Source organism: Coregonus clupeaformis, chromosome 2 (assembly GCF_020615455.1).
Source record: "Coregonus clupeaformis isolate EN_2021a chromosome 2, ASM2061545v1, whole genome shotgun sequence".
Taxonomy (NCBI): domain Eukaryota; kingdom Metazoa; phylum Chordata; class Actinopteri; order Salmoniformes; family Salmonidae; genus Coregonus; species Coregonus clupeaformis.
This window is the reverse complement of record NC_059193.1, coordinates 26,919,170-26,943,228: the sequence shown is the minus strand read 5'-3', so window position 1 is coordinate 26,943,228 and position 24,059 is coordinate 26,919,170. Positions and strand designations below refer to the sequence as shown.

The 24,059-nt window shown below is 44.2% G+C and overlaps 4 protein-coding genes across 5 annotated transcripts in view; 2 read left to right on the top strand and 2 right to left on the bottom strand.

The window, feature by feature from the left end:
• LOC121532585 (FERM and PDZ domain-containing protein 1) overlaps positions 1 to 10,065 on the bottom strand; it is a 35,615-nt gene extending 25,550 nt beyond the window's left edge. For both annotated transcript variants that reach the window (XM_041838387.2, XM_041838391.2), the window contains exon 1: positions 9,801 to 10,065. The gene's annotated coding sequence lies outside the window, so the exon portion shown is untranslated. The remainder of the gene's footprint in view (positions 1 to 9,800) is intronic.
• A 408-nt stretch (positions 10,066 to 10,473) lies between these two features.
• LOC121536647 (mitochondrial import receptor subunit TOM5 homolog) lies at positions 10,474 to 11,436 on the top strand. Its single transcript, XM_041844061.2, has 2 exons — positions 10,474 to 10,747; positions 11,111 to 11,436. Exons 1-2 carry the CDS (start codon positions 10,627 to 10,629, stop codon positions 11,143 to 11,145), a joined length of 156 nt encoding a protein of 51 aa, XP_041699995.1. The 5' UTR covers positions 10,474 to 10,626; the 3' UTR covers positions 11,146 to 11,436.
• Positions 11,437 to 13,325: 1,889 nt separating this feature from the next.
• LOC121585948 (zinc finger and BTB domain-containing protein 5) lies at positions 13,326 to 17,461 on the top strand. Its single transcript, XM_045204966.1, has 2 exons — positions 13,326 to 13,630; positions 14,098 to 17,461. Exon 2 carries the CDS (start codon positions 14,104 to 14,106, stop codon positions 16,234 to 16,236), a length of 2,133 nt encoding a protein of 710 aa, XP_045060901.1. The 5' UTR covers positions 13,326 to 13,630; positions 14,098 to 14,103; the 3' UTR covers positions 16,237 to 17,461.
• Positions 17,462 to 17,707: 246 nt separating this feature from the next.
• Positions 17,708 to 23,722, bottom strand: LOC121532575 (glyoxylate reductase/hydroxypyruvate reductase-like). The gene is made up of 9 exons (XM_041838377.1): positions 23,513 to 23,722; positions 22,844 to 22,974; positions 22,503 to 22,575; positions 20,563 to 20,679; positions 20,304 to 20,392; positions 20,050 to 20,151; positions 19,797 to 19,932; positions 19,550 to 19,680; positions 17,708 to 18,241 (listed from the first exon to the last, which is right to left on the bottom strand). The coding sequence occupies exons 1-9, from the start codon at positions 23,575 to 23,577 to the stop codon at positions 18,120 to 18,122; spliced, it is 966 nt and encodes a 321-aa protein (XP_041694311.1). The 5' UTR covers positions 23,578 to 23,722; the 3' UTR covers positions 17,708 to 18,119.
• Positions 23,723 to 24,059: the final 337 nt, after the last annotated feature.

The following is a 24,059-nucleotide window of genomic DNA, read 5'->3' as shown; positions in this document are numbered from 1 at the left end:
GGAGCTCCTCTACCAGGCCCTTTCCCATTGACTGATATGATGGGGACTGACAGGAAGGCCTAATCGCATGGTTGGTGTTCTCAGCAGTAATGGATTTAGCAATGAACTTGAGACAGACCCCTGTCACTCATATTGTACACATAAAGAGGGAAGCGGGGAAACAGCCCTTCTGTGTAGTTTCTGAACTGCATAAATCTGCAACAGTACAACAATCTAGGCCTACATCAAGTGTCCTCTTCACCAAACCTATTTTTGGAGAACACCAGACTTGAGTCAAAGCCCGCCACCCACCCTAAATACAGTAGATAATCTCTAAAAGTGGAGAAGTCCCAATCCTTACAAACCTTGATTAACCTACAGTGGGGAAAAAAAGTATTTAGTCAGCCACCAATTGTGCAAGTTCTCCCACTTAAGAAGATGAGAGAGGCCTGTAATTTTCATCATAGGTACACGTCAACTATGACAGACAAATTGAGGGGGAAAAATCCAGAAAATCACATTGTAGGATTTTTTATGAATTTATTTGCAAATTATGGTGGAAAATAAGTATTTGGTCAATAACAAAAGTTTCTCAATACTTTGTTATATACCCTTTGTTGGCAATGACACAGGTCAAACGTTTTCTGTAAGTCTTCACAAGGTTTTCACACACTGTTCCTGGTATTTTGGCCCATTCCTCCATGCAGATCTCCTCTAGAGCAGTGATGTTTTGGGGCTGTCGCTGGGTAACACGGACTTTCAACTCCCTCCAAAGATTGTCTATGGGGTTGAGATCTGGAGACTGGCTAGGCCACTCCAGGACCTTGAAATGCTTCTTACGAAGCCACTGCTTCGTTGCCCGGGCGGTGTGTTTAGGATTTTTTATGAATTTATTTGCAAATTATGGTGGAAAATAAGTATTTGGTCACCTACAAACAAGCAAGATTTCTGGCTCTCACAGACCTGTAACTTCTTCTTTAAGAGGCTCCTCTGTCCTCCACTCGTTACCTGTATTAATGGCACCTGTTTGAACTTGTTATCAGTATAAAAGACACCTGTCCACAACCTCAAACAGTCACACTCCAAACTCCACTATGGCCAAGACCAAAGAGCTGTCAAAGGACACCAGAAACAAAATTGTAGACCTGCACCAGGCTGGGAAGACTGAATCTGCAATAGGTAAGCAGCTTGGTTTGAAGAAATCAACTGTGGGAGCAATTATTAGGAAATGGAAGACATACAAGACCACTGATAATCTCCCTCGATCTGGGGCTCCACGCAAGATCTCACCCCGTGGGGTCAAAATGATCACAAGAACAGTGAGCAGAAATCCCAGAACCACACGGGGGGACCTAGTGAATGACCTGCAGAGAGCTGGGACCAAAGTAACAAAGCCTACCATCAGTAACACACTACGCCGCCAGGGACTCAAATCCTGCAGTGCCAAACATTTAAATTTACGTCATTTAGCAGACGCTCTTATCCAGATTATTATTATACCCCCTGTGGGAATCGAACCCACAACCCTGGCGTTGCAAACACCATGCTCTATCAACTGAGCTACATCCCTGCCGGCCATTCCCTCCCCTACCCTGGACGACGCTGGGCCAATTGCGCGCCGCCCCATCGGTCTCCCGGTCACGGCCGGCTACGACAGAGCCTGGATTCGAACCAGGATCTCTAGTGACACAGCTAGCACTGCGATGCAGTGCCTTAGACCACTGCGCCACTCGGGAGATTGACGTGTCCCCCTGCTTAAGCCAGTACATGTCCAGGCCCGTCTGAAGTTTGCTAGAGTGCATTTGGATGATCCAGAAGAGGATTGGGAGAATGTCATATGGTCAGATGAAACCAAAATATAACTTTTTGGTAAAAACTCAACTCGTCGTGTTTGGAGGACAAAGAATGCTGAGTTGCATCCAAAGAACACCATACCTACTGTGAAGCATGGGGGTGGAAATATCATGCTTTGGGGCTGTTTTTCTGCAAAGGGACCAGGACGACTGATCCGTGTAAAGGAAAGAATGAATGAGGCCATGTATCGTGAGATTTTGAGTGAAAACCTCCTTCCATCAGCAAGGGCATTGAAGATGAAACGTGGCTGGGTCTTTCAGCATGACAATGATCCCAAACACACCGCCCGGGCAATGAAGGAGTGGCTTCGTAAGAAGCATTTCAAGGTCCTGGAGTGGCCTAGCCAGTCTCCAGATCTCAACCCCATAGAAAATCTTTGGAGGGAGTTGAAAGTCTGTGTTGCCCAGCGACAGCCCCAAAACATCACTGCTCTAGAGGAGATCTGCATGGAGGAATGGGCCAAAATACCAGCAACAGTGTGTGAAAACCTTGTGAAGACTTACAGAAAACATTTGACCTGTGTCATTGCCAACAAAGGGTATATAATAGGGGTGTAACGATCCATCTACTACATCGATGTATCGATTTATATTCCTATGATCCAACTACATCGATCTGTGCTCGGCGAGTTGGCCTTTTGGACAACATATATCAATCTAACATCGTTTTAAAATGTAATAAATCGATTGTATCGATACTAGGAAATAACCCATTGGATTTAAGCACGTCAGACTTTATATGGATGTTTTTTCTTAGCACTTTTAATGATAAAGGCTTTAAACATTACTCGATTCAGTCTGCCTATCCGTGACGTCATCGCCCCGCGCCAGCAGCAGCGCAAAGGCGCAAAGACAACAAAACATAGCAAGGCGGACGACAGAGGAGAAGCCGACGAGCGAGAAATTATCAAACCACCATTGCGGTCCTTACAAGAAACAGGAATCTAGGAAACTTCACCTGCACTGTCCAGTATCCAGGTATTTATTTCAGTCACACTGGTTGAATTTTTGGCTAAAAGGTTACTGAATCGATTTCAAGTCACTGAATCGTTTCGGATCGTATCGTTCTAAATGAACCAATATCGTCCTTGAATCGTATCGACAACCACGAATCGTGATACAAATCGAATCGTTGTTAAAACGAATCGTTACACCCCTAGTATATAACAAAGTATTGAGAAACTTTTGTTATTGACCAAATACTTATTTTCAACCATAATTTGCAAATAAATTCATAAAAAATCCTACAATGTGATTTTCTGGATTTTTTTTTCTCATTTTGTCTGTCATAGTTGACGTGTACCTATGATGAAAATTACAGGCCTCTCTCATCTTTTTAAGTGGGAGAACTTGCACAATTGGTGGCTGACTAAATACTTTTTTTCCCCACTGTATCTAGCCTATCCTTAATTAGCTTTTATACGCGGCAGAGTAGTGGTATATGTTCCAATCCAAACCCTTTCACTGTGTGGCTGCATGTGGCCTTGGCCTATGACAAAAAACACAGGTCTTTTTGGGGATCAACCAGTTGTCTGCTATTGACGTCTGAGGCCTAATTCTGCCTGAGTGGACTACCCCCCTTCAGTAGGCCTGACTGACCCACCGGATACAGCTGCACCCCATGAGGAGGAGCACAGCGGGAGACAGATCTGTTCAGGACCTCAGTCTGACACTGAGTTACACCAGACCAAACCAGACCAGAACAGGAGAGGGGCTGTGCAGAGTACAAACCAATACATCAAAGAAAGCCAGACGCTATATGGTTGTGTTATATAATATAATAATATGCATACAAAAAATTATAGAACTGTGCAAACAACCAAATAAATAATATTACTGTATAAAAAAATATATGAATGTATGAATGTATGTAATATATGATGATGAATGTAATGGTGTACTCCTGTTGTCTATTACCCAGGAGCACTCCGTTACATTGCTTTTGTTTTTTGGTTGGCGATGTTCCATTTCCTCCGTTCCCTTCCAGACCTAATAAAATCTATCGTTCCGTCCTGCATTCCCCGTCACCTCATTCCATTAGCATTACTAAGACGGAACCCGCCCGTGCACCACTCATTTCATCTCCACTTGCAACAGCAACCAGGGGGAGATTGAGTTCCCCAATGCACTATTAAATACTAGGCCACTGGAAGATTAATAGTCTGCTGTGTTCCAGTTATCTTGGGTTTTGATCGGGTCAGAGTCAGAGAGACGACTACCTGGGTACTTGGGGTCACTATCTGTCTGGGGAAGAAGAAGAAGAGATTGGGAAGTTAGTGGGTGGATCGAAATCATACTCCATTCCAAATCAACCCCTTGTCCTTAACCCGGCTTAAGCCCTTCCTGTATACGGGTCTGATCTCAAAGCATGGTTTTAAACAATATGAGAACAGCTGAGATGGAATTGTCTCCATATTGCTTACACCTATCCAATCCTCCACGTGCCAAGGGATAGGAACTAGGGGTTGATTTGGGATTGGGATTGGGCAAATCTGGGATGAGTGACCTCTGCCTCTCCTATGTCTAGACCAGACCTTTTTACATGTTCATAGATCATGGTGCTGTTATGTCTGGAAGGGATTTAGAGTGGTTTATCGTGTACAGTATGTCCCAATGCTGGTCCATTGGCCATCCCATAGCCTCGGCTTCCAGGCCTCGCTCACGTTGTCCTCCAGAGCCTGGCCAACCCATAGTCTGGTCGTTCTCCAGAGCCTGGTTGTTCTCCAGAGCCTTGGGAAATTCCTATTGGAACAGTAGGTATGCGTGAAGCGCTGGCTGCCAGAAGCTGCTGGCTGATTGGCTGTGAGTAGGCACTGATTTTCTTTAAACAACCAGCCCTTCCATCCCTCTTCAGAAGTGCAAATTATCCAGAGTAAGCTCATTTACGGTGCTAGCATTGCTAGCGTACTATATATTTTTAATGTATATTTCGGAAATATAATTTGGTTGAAATGACACAACCTCACGTTCCTATTCAAATTGTTGGGAGGGGCAAAAGGCCCAGCCATTAAACGGATTGGTGTTCGGATAAAAAATGATTGACGACCGACAGTCTCTAGCTGCCAAAATGTGTCTGGGGCACTGCACAATATACATCTACAGTAATGACTTAATGACCACCATTATTGATTGGACTGGTGATCGATTGGCTGACCAATTGGTTGGACCAATCTGTCTCCCCACCCATAGGACCTGAGCCCTCGAAACATGGTCTGTGCTATCCGGAATCCTTGGGACGTCCCTACCCCATTATAATTATAATTTTAAATGGTTAAGGTTAGGGTTAGGTATGGGTTATGGTTAAGGTTAGGATATGGGTTAAGGTTAGGGTTTAGGGTAGGGACGTCACAAAGATTCGGGTTTGCATTGACCCTAGGACTATGCCTCAGGACTACCTGGCCTGACGACTCCCAGCTGTCCCTGTCCCCAGTCCACCCGGTTGTGCTGCCGAGCCAGTTCTGCTTTTCTGCCTGTGGCTATGGAACTAGCTTGTCCCGGACCTGCTGTTGGCCTGACGACTCCTGCCTGTTGGTTATGAAACCTGTTTCACCGGACGTGCTGCTTTGTCCCGAATCTGCTGTTTTCAACTCTTTCTCTCGCTCTCCTTTCACTCTCCTTCTCTCTCTCTCTCTCTCTCTCTCTCTGAACCTCTTGCAAGAAAGGCATTTCACTGTACTTGTGCACGTGACATTAAAACTTGAAACTTGAACGCTCAGCTATGAAAAGCCAACTGACAACATAATGTTGCACCCTCTATAACCACTGGGGTTATTATCTGACCCTGCTGGTCATCTATGAACGTTTAAACGTCTTAAAAGAACAATCTGGCCAAATGTCCATGTACTCCTATAATCTCCACCCGGCACAGCCAGAGGAGGACTGGCCACCCCTCAGAGCCTGGTTCCTCTCTAGGTTTCTTCCTAGGTTCCTGCCTGTCTAGGGAGTTTTTCCTAGCCACAGTGCTTCTACATCTGCATTGCTTGCTGTTTGGGGTTTTAGGCTGGGTACAGTTGAAGTCAGAAGTTTACATACACCTTAGCGAAATACATTTAAACTCCGTTTTTCACAATTCCTGACATTTAATCCTAGTAAAAAATCCCTGTCTTAGGTCAATTAGGATCACCACTTTATTTTAAGAATGTGAAATACCAGAATAATAGTAGAGAGAATTATTTATTTCAGCTTTTATTTCTTTCATCACATTCCCAGTGGGTCAGAAGTTTACATACACTCAATTAGTATTTGGTAGTATTGCCTTTAAATTGTTTAACTTGGGTCAAACGTTTCGGGTAGCCTTCCACAAGCTTCCCACAATAAGTTGGGTGAATTTTGACCCATTCCTCCTGACAGAGCTGGTGTAACTGAGTCAGGTTTGTATGCCTAATTTGCTCGCACACGTTTTTTCAGTTCTGCCCACAAACGTTCTATAGGATTGAGGTCAGGGCTTTGTGATGGCCACTCCAATACCTTGACTTTGTTCTCCTTAAGCCATTTTGCCACAACTTTGGAAGTATGCTTGGGGTCATTGTCCATTTGGAAGACCCATTTGCGACCCAGCTTTAACTTCCTGACTGATGTCTTGAGATGTCATAATGATGGTCACTATGGCCAAACAGTTCTATTTTTGTTTCATCAGACCAGAGGACATTTCTCCAGAAAGTACGATCTTTGTCCCCATGTGCAGTTGCAAACCGTAGTCTGGCTTTTTTATGGTGGTTTTGGAGCAGTGGCATCTTCCTTACTGAGCAGCCTTTCAGGTTATGTCGATATAGGACTCGTTTTACTGTGGATATAGATAGTTTTGTACCTGTTTCCTCCAGCATCTTCACAAGGTCTTTTGCTCTTGTACTGGGATTGATTTGCACTTTTCGCACCAAAGTACGTTCATCTCCAGGAGACAGAACGCGTCTCCTTCCTGAGCGGTATGACAGCTGCGTGGTCCCATGGTGTTTATACTTGCGTACTATTGGTTGTACAGATGAACGTGGTACCTTCAGGCGTTTGGAAATTGCTCCCAAGGATGAACCAGACTTGTGGAGGTCTACAAAAAAAATTCTGAGGTCTTGGCTGATTTCCTTTGATTTTCCCATGATGTCATGCAAAGACGCACTGAGTTTGAAGGTAGGCCTTGAAATACATCCACAGGTACACCTCCAATTGACTCAAATTATGTCAATTAGCCTATCAGAAGCTTCTAAAGCCATGAAATCATTTTCTGGAATTTTCCAAGCTGTTTAAAGGCACCGTCAACTTAGTGTATGTAAACTTCTGACCCATTGGAATTGTGATGCAGTGAATTATAAGTGAAATAATCTGTCTGTAAACAATTGTTGGAAAAATGTCCTAACCGACTTGCCAAAACTATAGTTTGTTAACAAGAAATGTGTGTAGTGGTTGAAAAATGAGTTTTAATGACTCCAACCTAAGTGTATGTAAACTTCAGACTTCAACTGTATATGTATAGCACTTTGTGACAACGGCTGTTGTGAAATGGGCGATATAAAATGCATGTGATTGATTGACCAGCACACAACTCAAACTGCCCTAGAGACAACAAGGGACAAAAATGAAATTACACCCTATTCCCCACATAGTGCACTGCGTTTGACCCCTAGCCCATATGGCTCAGGTCAAAAGTAGTGTCCTATGTAGGGAATAGGCTGTCATTTTAGATGTGGAGGCTCCAGGGTAAGAGAGAGCAGTAAGAACACTCAGTGAGGCAGGCAGACAGTTAGGCAGACCGTCAGACAGACAGACAGATATTCAGGCAGGCAGGCAGGCAGACAGTTAGGCAGGGAGGCAGGCAGGCAGACAGACAGGCAGACAGGCAGGCAGGGAGTCAGATAGACAGGCAGGCAGTTAGGCAGACAGACAGACAGACAGACAGGCAGGCAGGAAGAAAGGGAGGCAGTTGGGCAGTGAGGCAGGCAGGCAGGTAAGTAAAGTAAACAGATAGACAGACAGGCAAGTAGGTAGGCAGGCAGACAGGCAGGAAGAGAGGGAGGCAGTTAGGCAGGGAGACAGGCAAGTAGGCAAGTAGGCAAGTAGGCAAGTAGGCAGATAGACAGGCAGGCAGACAGACAGGCCGTTTGGTAGACAGGCAGTTCGGCATGGAGGCAGGCAGTCAGTTAAGCAGGCAGGGAGACAGCAAGTCTTTCCTGATGTGCAAGTCCTGCCATTCCTCTTGCATTTCTCTGGTGGCTGGGTGAACTCAGAGCAACAGCTCTGGTGGAAGGGTGAACTCAGAGCAACAGCTCTGGTGGCAGGGTGAACTCAGAGCAACAGCTCTGGTGGCTGGGTGAACTTAGAGCAACAGTTCCATCACATGTTCTACCATACATCCCTGACCCTGAGTCATAATGCACACCGCCTGCAGCATTGGCATAGCAGCACAGGCAACACACACACACACACACTTATGCTCATACAACCAAGTGTGCACACTCACAATCCCACACACGCAGGGCTGTGCACAGAGCGTTGGTGGGGCAGGTGCTCAAACTGAAAAAAAGTTACATGAGAGAAAAGACACTAAAAATGTCATAAATGGTAATTAGTTGTAAAAAAAAAAAAACGCCGCTAATCAAAAGGGCACTTTTTTCATAGGAGGGCAAAGGGACAGGTGCTCCAGCACACCTAGGGCTCTATCTGGGCACGTGCCTTCACACACAGATGGTCTCGCATGCGCACAATCACACACACAATCACACACAGTCAAACATACTCATTGAGCAGTCACGCCCATAGGGCAGCACAAGACCAGAGCGACAACCGTCCATGTGTGAGATGATGTGGGCTATGTGTGTGTCAGTGAGTGGGTGTTTAGGAATGTCGGTAGTCCTACATATTTATTTGTGAACATAGTCAGTGATAATTTTCTGTGACATTAAATACATACTCTCATGGGCAGCATGTACATTTTAGGTACAGCACATGTCTGGCCTATATATAATCATAATCAGTGGTCATATTAAATCATGTCATGAATGAAATAAAAGACCCAGAAAGGCAAAACGCATTGTTGTGTTGAGCTCTTCTTGCTTGGCACGGCATCTAAAACAGAATGAACGTATCATTTTCACAAACCTATGGAGACGCGCGTGAGGAAAAAGGCTGAATCTGTCTCTCGCCACACCTCGTCGACGCCCATTGATAACAACAAGACATTGGCCATTTAGTATAAAGGCGTTTTACACCACCACTACAGACACCTGTCATCAGCGCTGGATCTACTACTCTCATTCAATTTCTACTCTCTAACCATTTGAATTAAGTGACACAAATGTTATGCTGCACAGAATTCCATTGGCTGCGTTTTGGCCATGCAAAATGCATGTGTTGAGTATCCTAGGTGGATGAGGATGGGTATGAATGAATGACAAAAATAACTACGACCATAGCCACAAATGCATGGGGTAACAGTGCGCTGCTCAGCATGCAATAAAACGAAATACAGAATAGTATAACAATAGCGCATCGCGCAATAGTTTTCCCCCTAATTAATTTGCAATTTTCTCTACGTCGAAATAAAATATGTAAATGTGTTATAACTCAGATATATCTGTGTATTATGCTGTGTTCATATTTCATAGTTCACCCTCCAGGACCAACACTGACCCGAGATATAATCGGTAACAGCAGTCCTGCCAGATTAGCCCGTAAACAAAGAAAAAATGTGTCAGTCTTTTGTACGATAGTCTTAATCATTTACATTTAAGTCATTTAGCAGACGCTCTCCGATTAAGATCTCTCTACTCATCTCCGAAACAGGGGCACGTGGACCCGCATGAGGTCCAAATCCTTCAAATAGAATCGATATTTTGTTTCTATGTGAAAAATATCGCACCAGATTCCTGCAATCAATGCAAGGTGCACGTAGAAACCTATACCCCCCGGCTCCTCCAGCCTCGGTCCACAGACAGATTTGACAATAAAGAGGATAATAAAATCACGAAAAAACGAACTCACCTCGTGTTCTAAAGAAAGAGACGGACCGGGGTTGTGGATCGGGAGGGTAAAATTAAGTGACTGAAGAGAGAGAGCAGGCAGAATAGTTTGTCAGAATCGGTAGAATCCGTGTCCCGGACGGTGTGATGCGTGGGGGTTTAGGCTGGATGCTGTCATCGTATTGGGATTGCTCTCGGCCGCTTAATCCCCAGCCCTGAGCTCAGAAATAACCCATCCCCTCCCTTCGTCTTCTCCTCCCTTTATTTTTTCAGCCTCTCCTCATTATTGTCCGCTCCCTCTCCGTCTGCCTTGAAGACCCCCCCACAACGTCAGTTTGATTGAAGGCAAGGGAGATCATGATTAACATTAACATTAACACATTCAATAAAGATGATATTACTGTATTATTATTAGTGTGGGGGGAGAGAGAGATCGTAAACAAGTTAGAATGACAGTATATTGTTGCCTAATAAGCAATCATACAAAACAAACATAAAAGAGAATGTTTGCATTTTATTGACATTGTTATTCATCTCTAAATATATATTTTAGACAGACTTATATATAGATAAATTGGCAAGTCTTGGGTTAGTAGAAATTCCTCATAAATAAATATGTATAGCTTTGCCTTTCGCCTATCGTAGAGTTTGTACCTCTACCGCCATTGCGCACAGTAATCCTTCAAGCGTAATTTCCGGTTTAAACAGTCACGTTTCCGCCATCAAGCACGCAGGTAATGAGAATCAACCCAAAGAGCAAGCATAACACCAATTTGCAGGGAAACCTCAGCCATAAAATCACAACCAGCTGAGGGGTAGGGTATAAAACCTTCACAGACCACGCCGAGATGTTTAAACTCGAGGGGTTAGGGCCGAAAATGGACCCAGAGGAAATGAAGATGAAGATGCGACAGGACGTCATCTCGTCCGTGCGCAATTTCCTAATCTATATTGCCATTCTCAGAGCCAGTAAGTATCGGCCTTCGCATTCCTCTCGGGGTGCACATATTATCTCACAATATATTGTGTAATGCATGTGTCACTCACCTGGTCAGTGCTCAGACCAGAGAATGTACACAGAACCAATGACATCGCTAGACATGACCCTCCACAGATCATCCAGCAGGTAGTGACCCCTAAAAAGGTTTCCGCTCTTTTGACCGGCAGCCTACTATGCATGAAAATGAATGGGCATTAATCTAGATAGCATCCCCAGGGTCTTCGATAGCACTTTTGACTGAAAACAATGCCTCAATCAAAAGTTAACATTTATGTATAATTTACTCTGTAAATGTTACAAAATGTTGTTTTACTACTGCTTTGCCCCCACAGCTCCATATATCTTGAAGAAGTTGGATAGCATTTGAGACCATCTACCGCTCCAGGATTCCCACACTCAGTTTACTGCAACAAGCACTATGGACATAACGATGACAGGGGAACAGCGAGCTAAACACCATCATATGGATCCTATATGGAATACTTATTTATAGGCTACAATGAAGACATTGCGTTGTGTCCCCCAAAGCACTTGAACACTAAGTAGTTGTAATTTGTAGTTATCAAGATGTCCTCTGTTTTTGTTTATGGTTAGTGCTCAGTAACAGAAAAACTGAGGAGTATTTCTGTCTGTAATAAAGCCCTTTTGTGGGGAAAAACTCATTCTGATTGGCTGGACCAGGCTCCCCAGTGGGTGGACCTGGCTCCCAAGTGGGTGGGCCTATGACTGATTTCCTTCAGTTAAGTGTAACTCAGTAAAATCTTTGAAATTGTTGCATGTTGCGTTTACATTTTTGTTCCGTATTGTACGGAAGTAAAGCAGTCATCCATTACCTGGATATCCCACATGGGGGCGCTCTTGTCCTATTTTTGAGGAGTACATCAGCATTCTGATCATAAAGTTGACGATTTCAAATGCTTTTTTACTTTATTCAGATAATGTTGCATAATATTGTCTGATATATTAATAATGATTGACGTGTGGGATGCATGCACGAATGAACAGCGTACCAGTTTAAGCCAGTAAACCAGCCAGACGGCGAGACGAGACCACGAATTCCCCCTTCCACTGAGATTAGACCGGTTTCCACTAGATAGCACAGCCACAAAGTCATCATTGGCTATATTGTAAAAATTCATAAAAACAAAAATTAGCTTTTTGGTCTTAATTTAAGGTTAGGGTTAGGGTTAGGCATACGGTTAGCAGTGTGGTTAGGGTTAAGGTTAGTGTTAGGTTTTAAGGGTAACTCTCAACCTCAATTTCAGCCTTTGCCCAAACCCTTCAAATAATACAAAAAATGCATGCAAGTGAGAAGTTGTGGGTGGGGGGGAATTACTCATAAATATTCATTTTGGGAGTGGGTAAACGTAGTTTAAAGTTTACCAGAAGTCCACCGCCACGCTCTGATAATAAAATGAGGTGCATCATGAGCAAATACGGCTCTGGACAGTTAGGTTAGCTTACAGTGGTAAAATGCAGAGTTCCTGACGTCTATTACCACTGTAAATTCGAATACCCCACGGGTTGCAAAAAAATCTCACATTTACTGCGGTATTGTGATAGGAAGAAAAGTGCAATCATCACCTTAAAAATGAAGATTGGGTGCATTGCAGTGTTTACGCAGTAGCTCTTTTTCCAATTGTCAAATTAACTCACAGATTGGTCTTGAGTTCTGTATAGAAACCTACAACTACTACCAGGCGACTCATCTCACAGGTATGCTTTCACTTTTCAGAATTAGAAGTGTGTAGGCACAGGATGAATATTGTAAATAAAGGATTTGAGAGAAAATAATAATATTCGCCAAATGTGGGATTAGAATTCACAACCATTGAGCCAACTGTTTCAAAGACTGCGCCACCAATCAGTAGTAGCTGGTGGAAAATATAGAGTTGAAATCACCATTATTGTAATCCGTTTTTGCGATGGATGTAGCTATGAATATTAATGAATAATCCTCATAACCTACATGTTTTTTTCTTCTTCGTAAAAGCATAGAAGTGTCGGAAACGGTAAGCAAAAACGTTGAATTTGGTCATATGAGGAAATGTGCTTAACTGCCTTTGAATTTTGTGTAATGTCAGTAGTCTAGTCAAGGAAGCATCATGCAAAATACAGTATATTGGCACGCTTCCTTACCAAGACCATTACCAGGTAAGGCCTACTGTCACTTGCTTTCAGTGCTTGACTTGGACTGAAATAGGTGCAGGTACTGTTTACATTTAGGTGCAGGAGCTCCACAATACTTTTGAGCTAATATTCTTTAAGAGGAACAGGAGCCCAAGCAGTACAACATGTGTGGTGCTGGTACTCAGCTCTGGTGAGCACCGGCCAAAGTCAAGCACTGCCTGCTTTTATAGTCAACCTTGAGGTGGTACCATGCAGCACACAGATACCCAGCAGATCTAGAAGGGAGTGTATTTCATGCCGAACCCCTCCCCTTGAGTTGACGTAGAGGCACCTGTACGTCACGATTTCAATGGTAGAGTTGAACCACTAGGGGCACAAAGAGCTAGATTTACAACAAAAAGACCAACATATATCACATTTGCAACGAACTGTCGAAATGAAGACCATAATTGACGTGTTTCACTATAATTAAGCCTTAAACATCTGGTTTTCGATTATTCATTTTTTCTTCTTCATGAAAGTTACTCTTTAAAGTCACATTTTAAGAAGATTAATTGTAGAAATGGGCAGGGTTTATGACTTTGTGGCTGTGGTAACTAGTGACGACCGATGAGACCCCGCGTCCTTCCGTGTTTTTGTTAAGATTATATGTTTGGGCCCGCCCCCTCCCTGCTTACTGCCGTGACCCTACACATCTTCTGTAGGCTAAAGACTATTTTCAGGTAAAGTAAACCAAATGTAGTTTTTTTGCGTTGCCTGGTTTGTTACAATTTGGGTAGCTCGCTAGGTAGTGAATGTAGCTAACTGAGCCATCTTCATTCATTCAGCGAATGATACAAACGTAAAAGGAGGGCGGTACTGAACGAGCGCGAGCCAGATTCCGTTATCTATATTCCAGGCACGAGCATGGGGACACTGCAAGATGATATGCCGGTTTTATTCTGTTTTTTATACAATTAGTAACTAATATTTGCAAGGATAAAAGTGATCTACAGTGTCAGACCTTTAGACCAGTCAAATTAGTCCATAGACATTACATTTGCATCATAGTTTTTGTTACTAGCATTTAATCTATTGTATGGAAACTGGCCTGGGTGTAGTGCATTGAATGATCAGAAATTAAATCAGTTCACTGACTCTTTTGTCAGCTTGATTACTCAGTTTGACGATTCCTCATATTCATCCTCAGGCAGAGATGGACTTCCCGGGTCACTTTGAGCACATCTTCCAGCAGCTGAACCACCAGCGTGTCAGTGGTCAGCTCTGTGACTGTGTGATTGTGGTGGGGGGCCAACAGTTCAGGGCCCACCGCTCTGTCCTGGCAGCCTGCAGTACACACTTCAGGGCCCTTCTGAATGCAGTGGAGGGGGATGGCGGAGGAGCCAGTGTGATGGAGCTGGACCTAGAGGTGGTGACTCCTGAGGCTTTCGCCGCCCTGCTGGACATGATCTACACCTCCACTCTCACTCTGGGGGCCTCCAACGTAATGGACGTGCTCCTGGCTGCCTCCCACCTGCACCTCAACACTGTGGTCAAGGCCTGCAAGCACCACCTCACCTCCCGCAGCTTCCCCACATCGCCCCCGCGTGGTTGGAGGTCGCCAGTGCAGCAGCAGCGGTTCAGCCATGCAGTGGACCAGCAGCACCTGAGGCAGTCTCCATCCCAGGCAGAAGCCATGGCTGGGGTCAACTCCAGGCAGCAGAGATCTGTCCTGCTCCAGCAGCTGGGGCTCAGCCTGGTCACATCGGCCCTGGAAGGTAGCCTCGACGTTGGCGAGACTGTGTTGAATGCTAGCCAGGCTGGAGGCAGGGACGGAGGGGTTGGAGCGGGTGGAAGCATGGAGCAACTGGCAGCTTTCTCTGGTCGGCGTCACCACAAACGCAAGAGCTCTTCTCCCCAAGTGTTTCAGGAGGAGAGGCTGAACAGCAAGCAGAGTGGGTGCAGGCTGTCTGAGGGGAATCACAGGGAGGGCTGCCCAAGGGTGTCCAGGAGTAATGGGGGGGAGGAGCTTCCCTCCCCTGACTCCCTAAAGACAGACGAGTGCCTCTGCCTGGAGAGGGAAGATGCAGAGAAGCAGGAGGAGAAGTATGAAGGGACTTTACAAGAAGAGGTACAGCTGCCTAGCCAATCAGATAGTAGCATGGGAGGGACACGGGAGGATGGGGGAGAGGATCACACAGAGGGTTCTCTGGTGGATGGAGGGATTGTGTTTAAAGTGAAAGTGGGAGAAGAAGAGGAGGATCAGAAGATGGATGTAGTTGTGAAGAGTGAGCAGGTGAACTCCTCCTATCCAGACACACCAGGTGTGTCCAGTGATCCTCCATTCCCATCCGAGGACACTGGTGATCATCAGGATGAGCCAGCAAATGATGAGAAAGACATACTCAGCCCGAAGGGAAATGACCCAAGCTCATCCAACCCCCAATCTACCTCCAATCCACAGAGAGCGACACACCCACTCCAAGACAACACGGATGGAGGAGATTGGTTGTCTGATAATGAGGGCCTAGACAGCAACCAAGACCTGGGCCTTTCCTGCATTCTCAACCCCAGGAGTCAGCTTGAGGCGTTAGGAGAGGACAGTCTCCTTAACACCACCATCAGTGAAGCTCAGGCAGAAAGCAATGAGGCTGTTAGGTCACTTCAAAACTCAGAGGCAACAAACACCTCCTCTTCCTCTGCTTCCTCTTCCTCCCTTATGTTCCCAGTAACCTCTGTCCCCTTCCAGCAGCTCCTCAGCAGTGAGGGGCACAGTTTCAGTGATGGATTCATCCTCCAGCCCACCCAGAATCAGGACGTTCTGGGGGGCTTCTTGAGGGGCGTCAGGCCAGATGTAGGCACCTTGGGCAGCCTCAGTCTGAGCACGTCCCACTCCCGATCATTCAGGGCTGAGATGACCGGAGTTGGGGGTAGCTTAGGGCCGCCATCTTACCGTCGCATCGCCCCAAAAGTGAACCCCAACTCTGAGGGCCAGATAGACGGACCCCAGGATGCTTCCTCCTCCTCCGGTCCAGCAGGGGGGGATACTGCTCCTCGTCCTGCCCTCACCAGAGCATCAGAGGATGTCCTTTCAAAGTGTAAGAAGGCCCTGACGGAGCACAATGTCCTGGTAGTGGAGGGGGCGAGGAAATACGCCTGCCGGATCTGCTGTAAGACCTTCCTGAACCTGACTGACTGTAAGAAACACATCAGGGTCCACACAGGAGAGAAGCCCTACGCCTGCCTCAAGTGTGGCAAACGCTTCAGTCAGTCGTCCCATTTGTACAAACATTCTAAGACCACCTGTCTACGCTGGAAGATCAGCCACCTGCCTGCCACGCTGCTCTGAGAGACAGGGAAATCAGGTGGAAACGCTGTGAAACATAGCCAGTGGTACCAGTCAGAAAGCTCATTGACATTTTCCATTTCAAAATGTTCTGCCACATCAGGGTTATGTTTGTCTGGTCATTGCTTTAAATCTTGTTAAGTAGACACTTTAATATTGGACACTCTTTAATTTTGGACACTTTAATATCGATGTGAAAACGAATGTTGACTGTGTGTTAGTGATTTTAGAAAGCACATACAGTATGTTGTAGATTGTCTAGAAGACGACTACATGAAATGTGACGTGTTATCATCATAGAACAGAGAGAATGGAACTCTTTAAAATAATCTTTACAATGCATCACACACTATTTCTCAGTAGGATCATTATTGAAGAGTGATCAAAATGAAACTAATTTGGAACCAAACTGATCCCTGACTACTGTCTTCTGATCTATTCTAACTGTATTCATTATTAATTTACGCATGGATCTAGAATTCTTCTTATGGGGGAAATAATATGTTCACACATTTCTACATTGAACATAAAGCTTTATTCAACAAAGCCAGAATGACAGACCGTGTTAGAGGGAGGGAAAAATCAGGAGTGATCAGCTGGTTTGAAACAATGATTACAGATGGATAATTTTACCATAGAATTTGAAACAAATTAATTAGAGAGTGTTTCTTAGAATTATGCACAACTAGACAACTGAGATCCATATCTCAATATGTTAACAAACACAACTGGAATGAGAACAAGAGAAAACATTACCATTACAACTACTATTTTACTATTTTAGTCAAGTGTTTTGTACAATTGAACAAAGTGTTTCATAAGAACAAGAAGGCCACTGTAATTAATTAAGTGTGTGCAGAGACATTGTAGTGCTTTTCTACGTCTTTAAAAAGGAAGCCATGGCTGACCCTTAGGAGTACTGTTAGTGTACTAAGGCATGTTCTCAAAACGCTAATACTATACACTTCCTCTTTCAAGTCACATTTTATAAGTTAGTTATTTCTTATAAACACTAAGAGCAAGAGGCAGAAGTTTACCTTCATGTTAGGAGAGCATGTTAAAGGAAAGATTAACCCATTTTGAATGTTATATAGTTTTTGTGCATCTATTTGCCATTCAAGCAGTCATAAATACAGCCGGTAGGATGAATTTTGCATCATATACAAAACCCGTCATACCGGCTGTATTCTATGATGCAAAACCCGCCATACCGGCTGTATTCTATGATGCAAAACACATCATACCGGCTGTATTCTATGATGCAAAACACATCATACCGGCTGTATTCTATGATGCAAAACACATCATACCGGCTGTATTCTATGATGCAAAACACATCATACCGGCTGTATTCTATGATGCAAAACATATCATACCGGCTGTATTCTATGATGCAAAACACATCATACCGGCTGTATTCTATGATGCAAAACACATCATACCGGCTGTATTCTATGATGCAAAACACATCATACCGGCTGTATTCTATGATGCAAAACACATCATACCGGCTGTATTCTATGATGCAAAACACATCATACCGGCTGTATTCTATGATGCAAAACCCGTCATACCTGCTGTATTCTATGATGCAAAACACATCATACCGGCTGTATTTCTGCATGCTTGAACGGCGAATAGTTCAGATACACATGAAAACATGAAATTACCCCCGGAATCGATAGAACATCGCTCAGAGATGCACAAAAATGATATAACATTCAAAATGGGTGAATCTTTCCTTTAATAGAACTGCAATACTCAACACAGATTCCTTCCTGGTCACTTACGGCTTTTACCTTCCCCGGTAATGACTACTGATTGGGTGATGAAAAAATCATTCTAATAGGAGGACCGAGGCAGAATTGAGTAGTTGTAGAGCAGCACTAGAATTTGAGTTCGCTGGGCATGTCTGTGTCCTGTAGGCCTGCCAGCAGGTTGTTGGCGGCCAGCTCTGCCATGATGCCACGTGTGGAGTAGGTAGCACTGCCAATGTGGGGCAAGACCACTGCAGGTGGAGAGAGAGAGGAGAGAAAAGTATTAGCAGGGACATGATTGGATTGCACAACATACACTGAACAAAAATATAAACGCATCATGTAAAGTGTTGGTCCCATGTTTCATGAGCTGAAATAAAAGATCCCAGAAATGTTCGATACGCACAAAAAGCTTATTTCTCACATTACATTTACATTTTAGTCATTTAGCAGACGCTCTTAACATGTTGTGCACAAATTTGTTTATCCCTGTAAGTGAGCATTTCTCCTTGGCCAAGATAATCCATCCACCCAACAGGTGTGGCATATCAAGAAGCTGATTAAACAGGACGATCATTTCACAGGTGCACCTTGTGCTGGGGACAATAAAAGGCCACTTTGGGCTCCCGAGTGGCGCAGCGATCTAAGGCACTACATCTCAGTGCTTGAGGCATCACTACAGACCCCCTGGTTCGATTCCAGGCTGTATCACAACCGGACGTGATTGGGAGTCCCATAGGGCAGCGCACAATTGGCCCAGCGTCGTCCGGGTTTGGCCGGTGTAGGCCGTCATTGTAAATAAGAATTTGTTCTTAACTGACTTGCCTAGTTAAATAAAGGTTAAATAAAAATAAAATGTGCAGTTTTATCACACAACACAATGCCACAGATGTCTCTGACTGCAGGAATGTCCACTGGAGCTGTTGCCAGATAATTGAATGTTAATTTCTCTACCATAAGCCGCCTTCAACGTTGTTTTAGAGAATTTGGCAGTACGTCCAACAGTCCTCTCAACCGCAGACCACGTGTATGGCGTCATGTGGGCGAGCGGTTTGCTGATGTCAACATTGTGAACAGAGTGCCCCATGGTGGCGGTGGGGTTATGGTATGGGCAGGCATAAGCTACGGACAACAAACACAATTGCATTTTATCGATGGCAATTTGAATGCACAGAAATACCGTGACGAGATCCTGAAGCCCATTGTGAGGCCCATTTTTAAAAAGGGTATCTGTGACCAACAGATGCATATCTGTATTCCCAGTCATGTGAAATCCATAGATTAGGGCCTAATTAATTTATTTCAATTGACTGATTTCCTTATATAAACTGTAACTCAGTTAAATATTTGAAATTGTCGCATGTAGCGTTTATATTTTTGTTCAGTATAGATAATCTCTGGGGAAAAGCAACTGGTTCATTTGAATGAGCAGGTGTAAAAAAAATATTATTTTTGAATCATCTGGAAAGACCACAACAATGATTAGAGGCGAATCATAGACAATAAAACAGAGATGCCTCAGTAAACTGGCTTCCATCCCTGTGTCTCCATATACTCACCACAGTTGTTGAGGGTGAGGAGGGGGTGGTTGGTGGGGAGTGGTTCTGGGGTTGTGACGTCCAGCCCAGCACAAGCTATCTGACCACTGGACAGAGCCTGGTACAGATCCTCCTGATTTACCACTGCACCCCTATAACACACACACACAGCTCTATTTTTACAGCATTGAATGATTGTAGCAGTGTTCATTTCAAAACGCAGTCAGTGTGGTTTGTTTGGCACTGCTCTACGTGTTTAATGGAGTACCTGCTGGTGTTGATGAAGACAGCAGTGTTCTTCATCTTGCTGAAGAAGTCCTTGTTACACAGGCCCTGGGTCTCTGGTGTGAGGGCGCAGGACACCACGACAAAATCACTCTCAGACACCAGCGTGTCCAAGGGCACTGCAACAGAGAGGAGGGGAGGAGAGAGGAAGGTGAAGAAACAGCCAAATAAACATCTGATTCTCACCCTCTCTCTCATACTTTCCTGTTTTCCCTAGCCCCTCCACCCCAGCTCACCGTATTCTCCCTCCACCTCAGCAGCATAGGATTTGGCAGTTCTTCCAGAGTACAGGAGCCTCTTCACTCCAAACGGTTTCAGCCTCCTGGCAATGGCCATCCCTGAGGGAAAACAGCATTGACTCCAGACAATCAATCAATTAGTAAGCAATTTTGTCCAGCCCTTTCAGCTACAGTATGGATTGAATGGACCTCACACCTAAGGCCAGGAGTCACAGAATCCAGTAAGCCAATCAATCAATCACTGTCACTACCTATGCGTCCCAGTCCGATGACACCGACAGTGCTGCCTGACAGACCATAACCACACAACCACAGAGGTTTCCAGGTGCTCCAGCCTCCACTGAGAGAGAGAGAGAGTTAAAAAGAGGGAACTGAGGACACATTCTGTTTTGCTCATATTAATTGTAGACAGAAAATCCCTAAAGTATCACTGTACAACATGTCAAGAGTGATCATCTGAAACTGAAGTCTGACGTAGTAAATGTATCTGTGTGTTTATCGGGCACTGACTTTTTAACCTCCACCACTCCCTCTGGTAGCCGCCGAGCTGTGGCCAGGAGCAGGGCGACGGTCAGCTCCGCTGTGGCATCAGTCAGGACGTCTGGAGTGTAGCCCACACGCACCCCTCTGCACAGAACATGGAGACGAGGGCACAAGGAGAGTTTCTGACTTAGATGTGAGAGTAAGGCATTTGTTCGAACATTCATTGCTTGAATTGGGCCGGAGCTGTCTGGGGAACTGCTCACCGGCTCCTCTATAAAACAAAGTGGCCTATCACCGGCCCAGATTCACAGGGTCAAAAAAAGATTGATCAAAGCGGAATGAAGGCGGGATCTGCATTGAATAGCAATGGAGAATGGGCATTCATATCCTGATTCCACTTTGTTCAAGTTTATTTTCCGCTAGTCTGTGAATCCGGTGTATGCGTGCCAGTAGACTGTTGGAGTTTGAGAATGTGCCAGCCTGAATGCGCAGGATGCGATGTTCCAAGTTGTCAAATGAGGTTTCTTAAGGTCATGAAAATCCTGGAAAAGTCACGTAATTTTTCCTTTTAAAATATATGATCAATCACTTAAAAATCTACATATCAGCCATGATCAGAATTAGGCCTAGCCTTCAGCGCGTCTCTCTGTGTGTGCTGTGCACAATCTGCATGTGTGCCAGTGCGAGTGGGCCGTTTTCTCGAGGACAGAGAGGGACATTTCAGCAGCCAGTAGCCTATAAAATAATGATAGACTCACTATATAGCCAATTCAAAACATAGCTTCTAGTATGGCTAGTTATCTCTCTAGTTAACTATTTAGCTATATGCCTAAGAATTAAAGTCGTTGACTCATTGTTGCCTTTTCACCGGCACTGTTGAGAAATACATCTGACACCATTATTGGAAAGCTAGGATTCCCCTCTATTAAACAGTAGGCTAGCCATGTAATTCCGACAACACAAACAATATTCTAAGAATAGCCTAATTGACAAATTCGATGCTGTGCATAGATCTCCCCTGAAACATGAATATTAGAGATAAACATGTCTTAGTGAGCTACCTTGCTTTGAAGTAGCCTACCTTATCCGTTTTAGCCCCGATTCAAGGAATGAATGAGGGAATAATTGTATAAAAACATAAAAGTGTTTGGTTGTAATGTTGCAATATTTTATATTGAGGGTGTCCAACAGCTACTGGCTGTGCAGGCTTTTGTTCGAGCCCTGCTCTAAATTGTAGCCTAAACATCAGCTGCTCAACAGGAACTTGATAAGGAGACTTGGGTGTGTTTCAGGGCTGGATCAAAAGCCTGCACACCCAGTAGCTCTCCAGATGGAGGGTTGACCACATGCATTTTATACAGTAGCCTAACAGTGCAGTTATTCTACTTTGTGGGTGGTTAAGTACCTTGATCAAGGGCACAAACGGCAGGAGATAGTAGGCCTACATGGGATCAGAGACCAGAAGCCTTTAATTATGCTGACTTTTTCATGTAGGCTACATAGAGTCGCCACCAATTATTGGTCATGGAAATTTGGTTAAAAGTCATGGAGAAGTCAGGGAAAAGTCATGAAATTCCATCTGTCAAATGTGTATGAACCCTTCCACCCGACACAGCCAGAAGAGGACTGGCCACCCCTCAGAGCCTGGTTCCTCTCTAGGTTTCTTCCTAGGTTCCTGCCTTTCTAGGGAGTTTTACCTAGCCACCGTGCTTCTACATCTGCATTGCTTGCTTGTTTGGGATTTTAGGCTGGGTTTCTGTATAGCACTTTGTGACATCTGCTGATGTAAAAAGGGTTTTATAAATTTGATTGATTAACAGTGAATAAACAGAGACCTCTATATCATAATATAATTTGAGAATTTCTGTGAACATAGTATAATGAACAGATTTGGAAAAAGACAGCTCCTGCACCTCTTTCATCCCAAGTCAACCACTGCGTACAAGCTAGTTGATAGTTAGTCTTACCGTTTCTTGATCTCATCCATGGCCATGTGGTCAAATCCGACAGACAAGGTACTTATAACCTTCAGGTTTGGACCTGAACACAAATCGATAGTTACGTGTTAGGAGAAGACCGAATGGGAACTATCATACAACACATATACTGTATAAAACATATCTAACAGCCTCATAAATTCCAGATAAATATATATTTATTTACTTACTTACGTAGGCCTATGTATGCTGCAATTCAGCTTTTAGCTGCAAATGTGTACAATTCAAAATAAACCTTAAATATATATAATATTGGAAAATACTGAGAGGTGCTGTCTGAGTTAATGTGGTCCAGATTATGTCCAGTGTACCTGCTGCGTCCAGAACCTCAGTGTCGATCTTGTCCGACAGGAGGCACAGCAGCCCATGGGCCCCCGCCACGCCCTTCAGAAGCTCCGCCCTCGGAACAGGCTCATCAGAGTCCCACAGTGACACTTTACATCTGCTTCCATGGAAACGAGGGAGATGGGGAGAGACCAGATTAAAATGAGGGACCAAGACAATTTAGAACATTTCCTTCATTGTACAGTACTCTCCACATATTCTGCATTGTCTGTCTGTGTGCATTTTTTAAGGTCTGTTTTCCCCCCCTTACCTTACCCTTCCTTTAATCTTTATTATACCTCATTACCTTCACTAAATGTTACATAGACATTTGTACGTGTTATAATAACGCCTTAAGAACCTTATTACAAGTTCAGAGTACCCGCTATAATATGTGACCTGGAATAAAGGTCATAAGCAACTCCAATGAACTTTCACTTTTAGAACATGGTGTAACGTTACCCTCCACTTCTTGTGTGTGGTGTGTGTGGCCAATGCATTTATACAGCAATAAGTAGACTAGCACTAGAATTTAGTAGTACAATTATAACACTACTGGCATGACACAGTCATGCATTATAGATGACAAGTGACAGCGCATGAGATACTCATTAGGCGAGCTGATCATAGCTAACTATAAAGTGAAACCTGCATACACTCCAGCCTGTGACAGAATCTTCATTCCCTCCTGTGGGATGCGTCTTGTAATGAAAACTTTCATGATCTGTGTGCGTCTTCCGATGGACAGAAAAGTCAGAAGAACTGCTTGAAATAAGGACCCGAATCCCCCAACAGATGCAGCTAAATTTGCGGATTGTTTAGTGTTCACAATGACGTTTCAACGTGTGCACACTGTTGAACAAGGAAGTGTGTAGGGGTCAGACAATATTGCGCATGCGTAGTCCTGCCTTCGATTCCAAACAGAGATGCTTTGCTCCAGACAAAAACAGTCACATTTGTGCCTATATTTCTTACAGGCAAATTGGCAAACCAAATTGTTTTTTTCTCCTTACACTACTGCAATATTGTCTAAAAACGCAATGGTTTTCTAATTGCAATTGCCAAACCAAACATTCTCAAGGCATTTACAGTCATTTTCCATAACAAACTCCTAATTTGGCTGTCCACACATATGTGATCTTGCATTTTTCTTTAGCATAAAGCTATTTCTGTGTGGATTTCTTGTTGATGTTTGTTTTTGCA

Bases quoted from the DNA above. Each gene is read 5' to 3' on its own strand.
- LOC121536647 (XM_041844061.2), top strand. From the start codon at position 10,627: ATGTTTAAACTCGAGGGGTTAGGGCCGAAAATGGACCCAGAGGAAATG. The intron at 10,748-11,110 runs GTAAGTATCGGC...TTGCCCCCACAG, and splicing joins TATTGCCATTCTCAGAGCCA to CTCCATATATCTTGAAGAAG.
- LOC121585948 (XM_045204966.1), top strand. From the start codon at position 14,104: ATGGACTTCCCGGGTCACTTTGAGCACATCTTCCAGCAGCTGAACCAC.
- LOC121532575 (XM_041838377.1), bottom strand. From the start codon at position 23,577: ATGAAAGTTTTCATTACAAGACGCATCCCACAGGAGGGAATGAAGATT. The intron at 19,933-20,049 runs GTGAGCTGGGGT...TCTCTGTTGCAG, and splicing joins TGAGGTGGAGGGAGAATACG to TGCCCTTGGACACGCTGGTG. The intron at 18,242-19,549 runs GTGAGTATATGG...CTCCACCTGCAG, and splicing joins CCTCACCCTCAACAACTGTG to TGGTCTTGCCCCACATTGGC.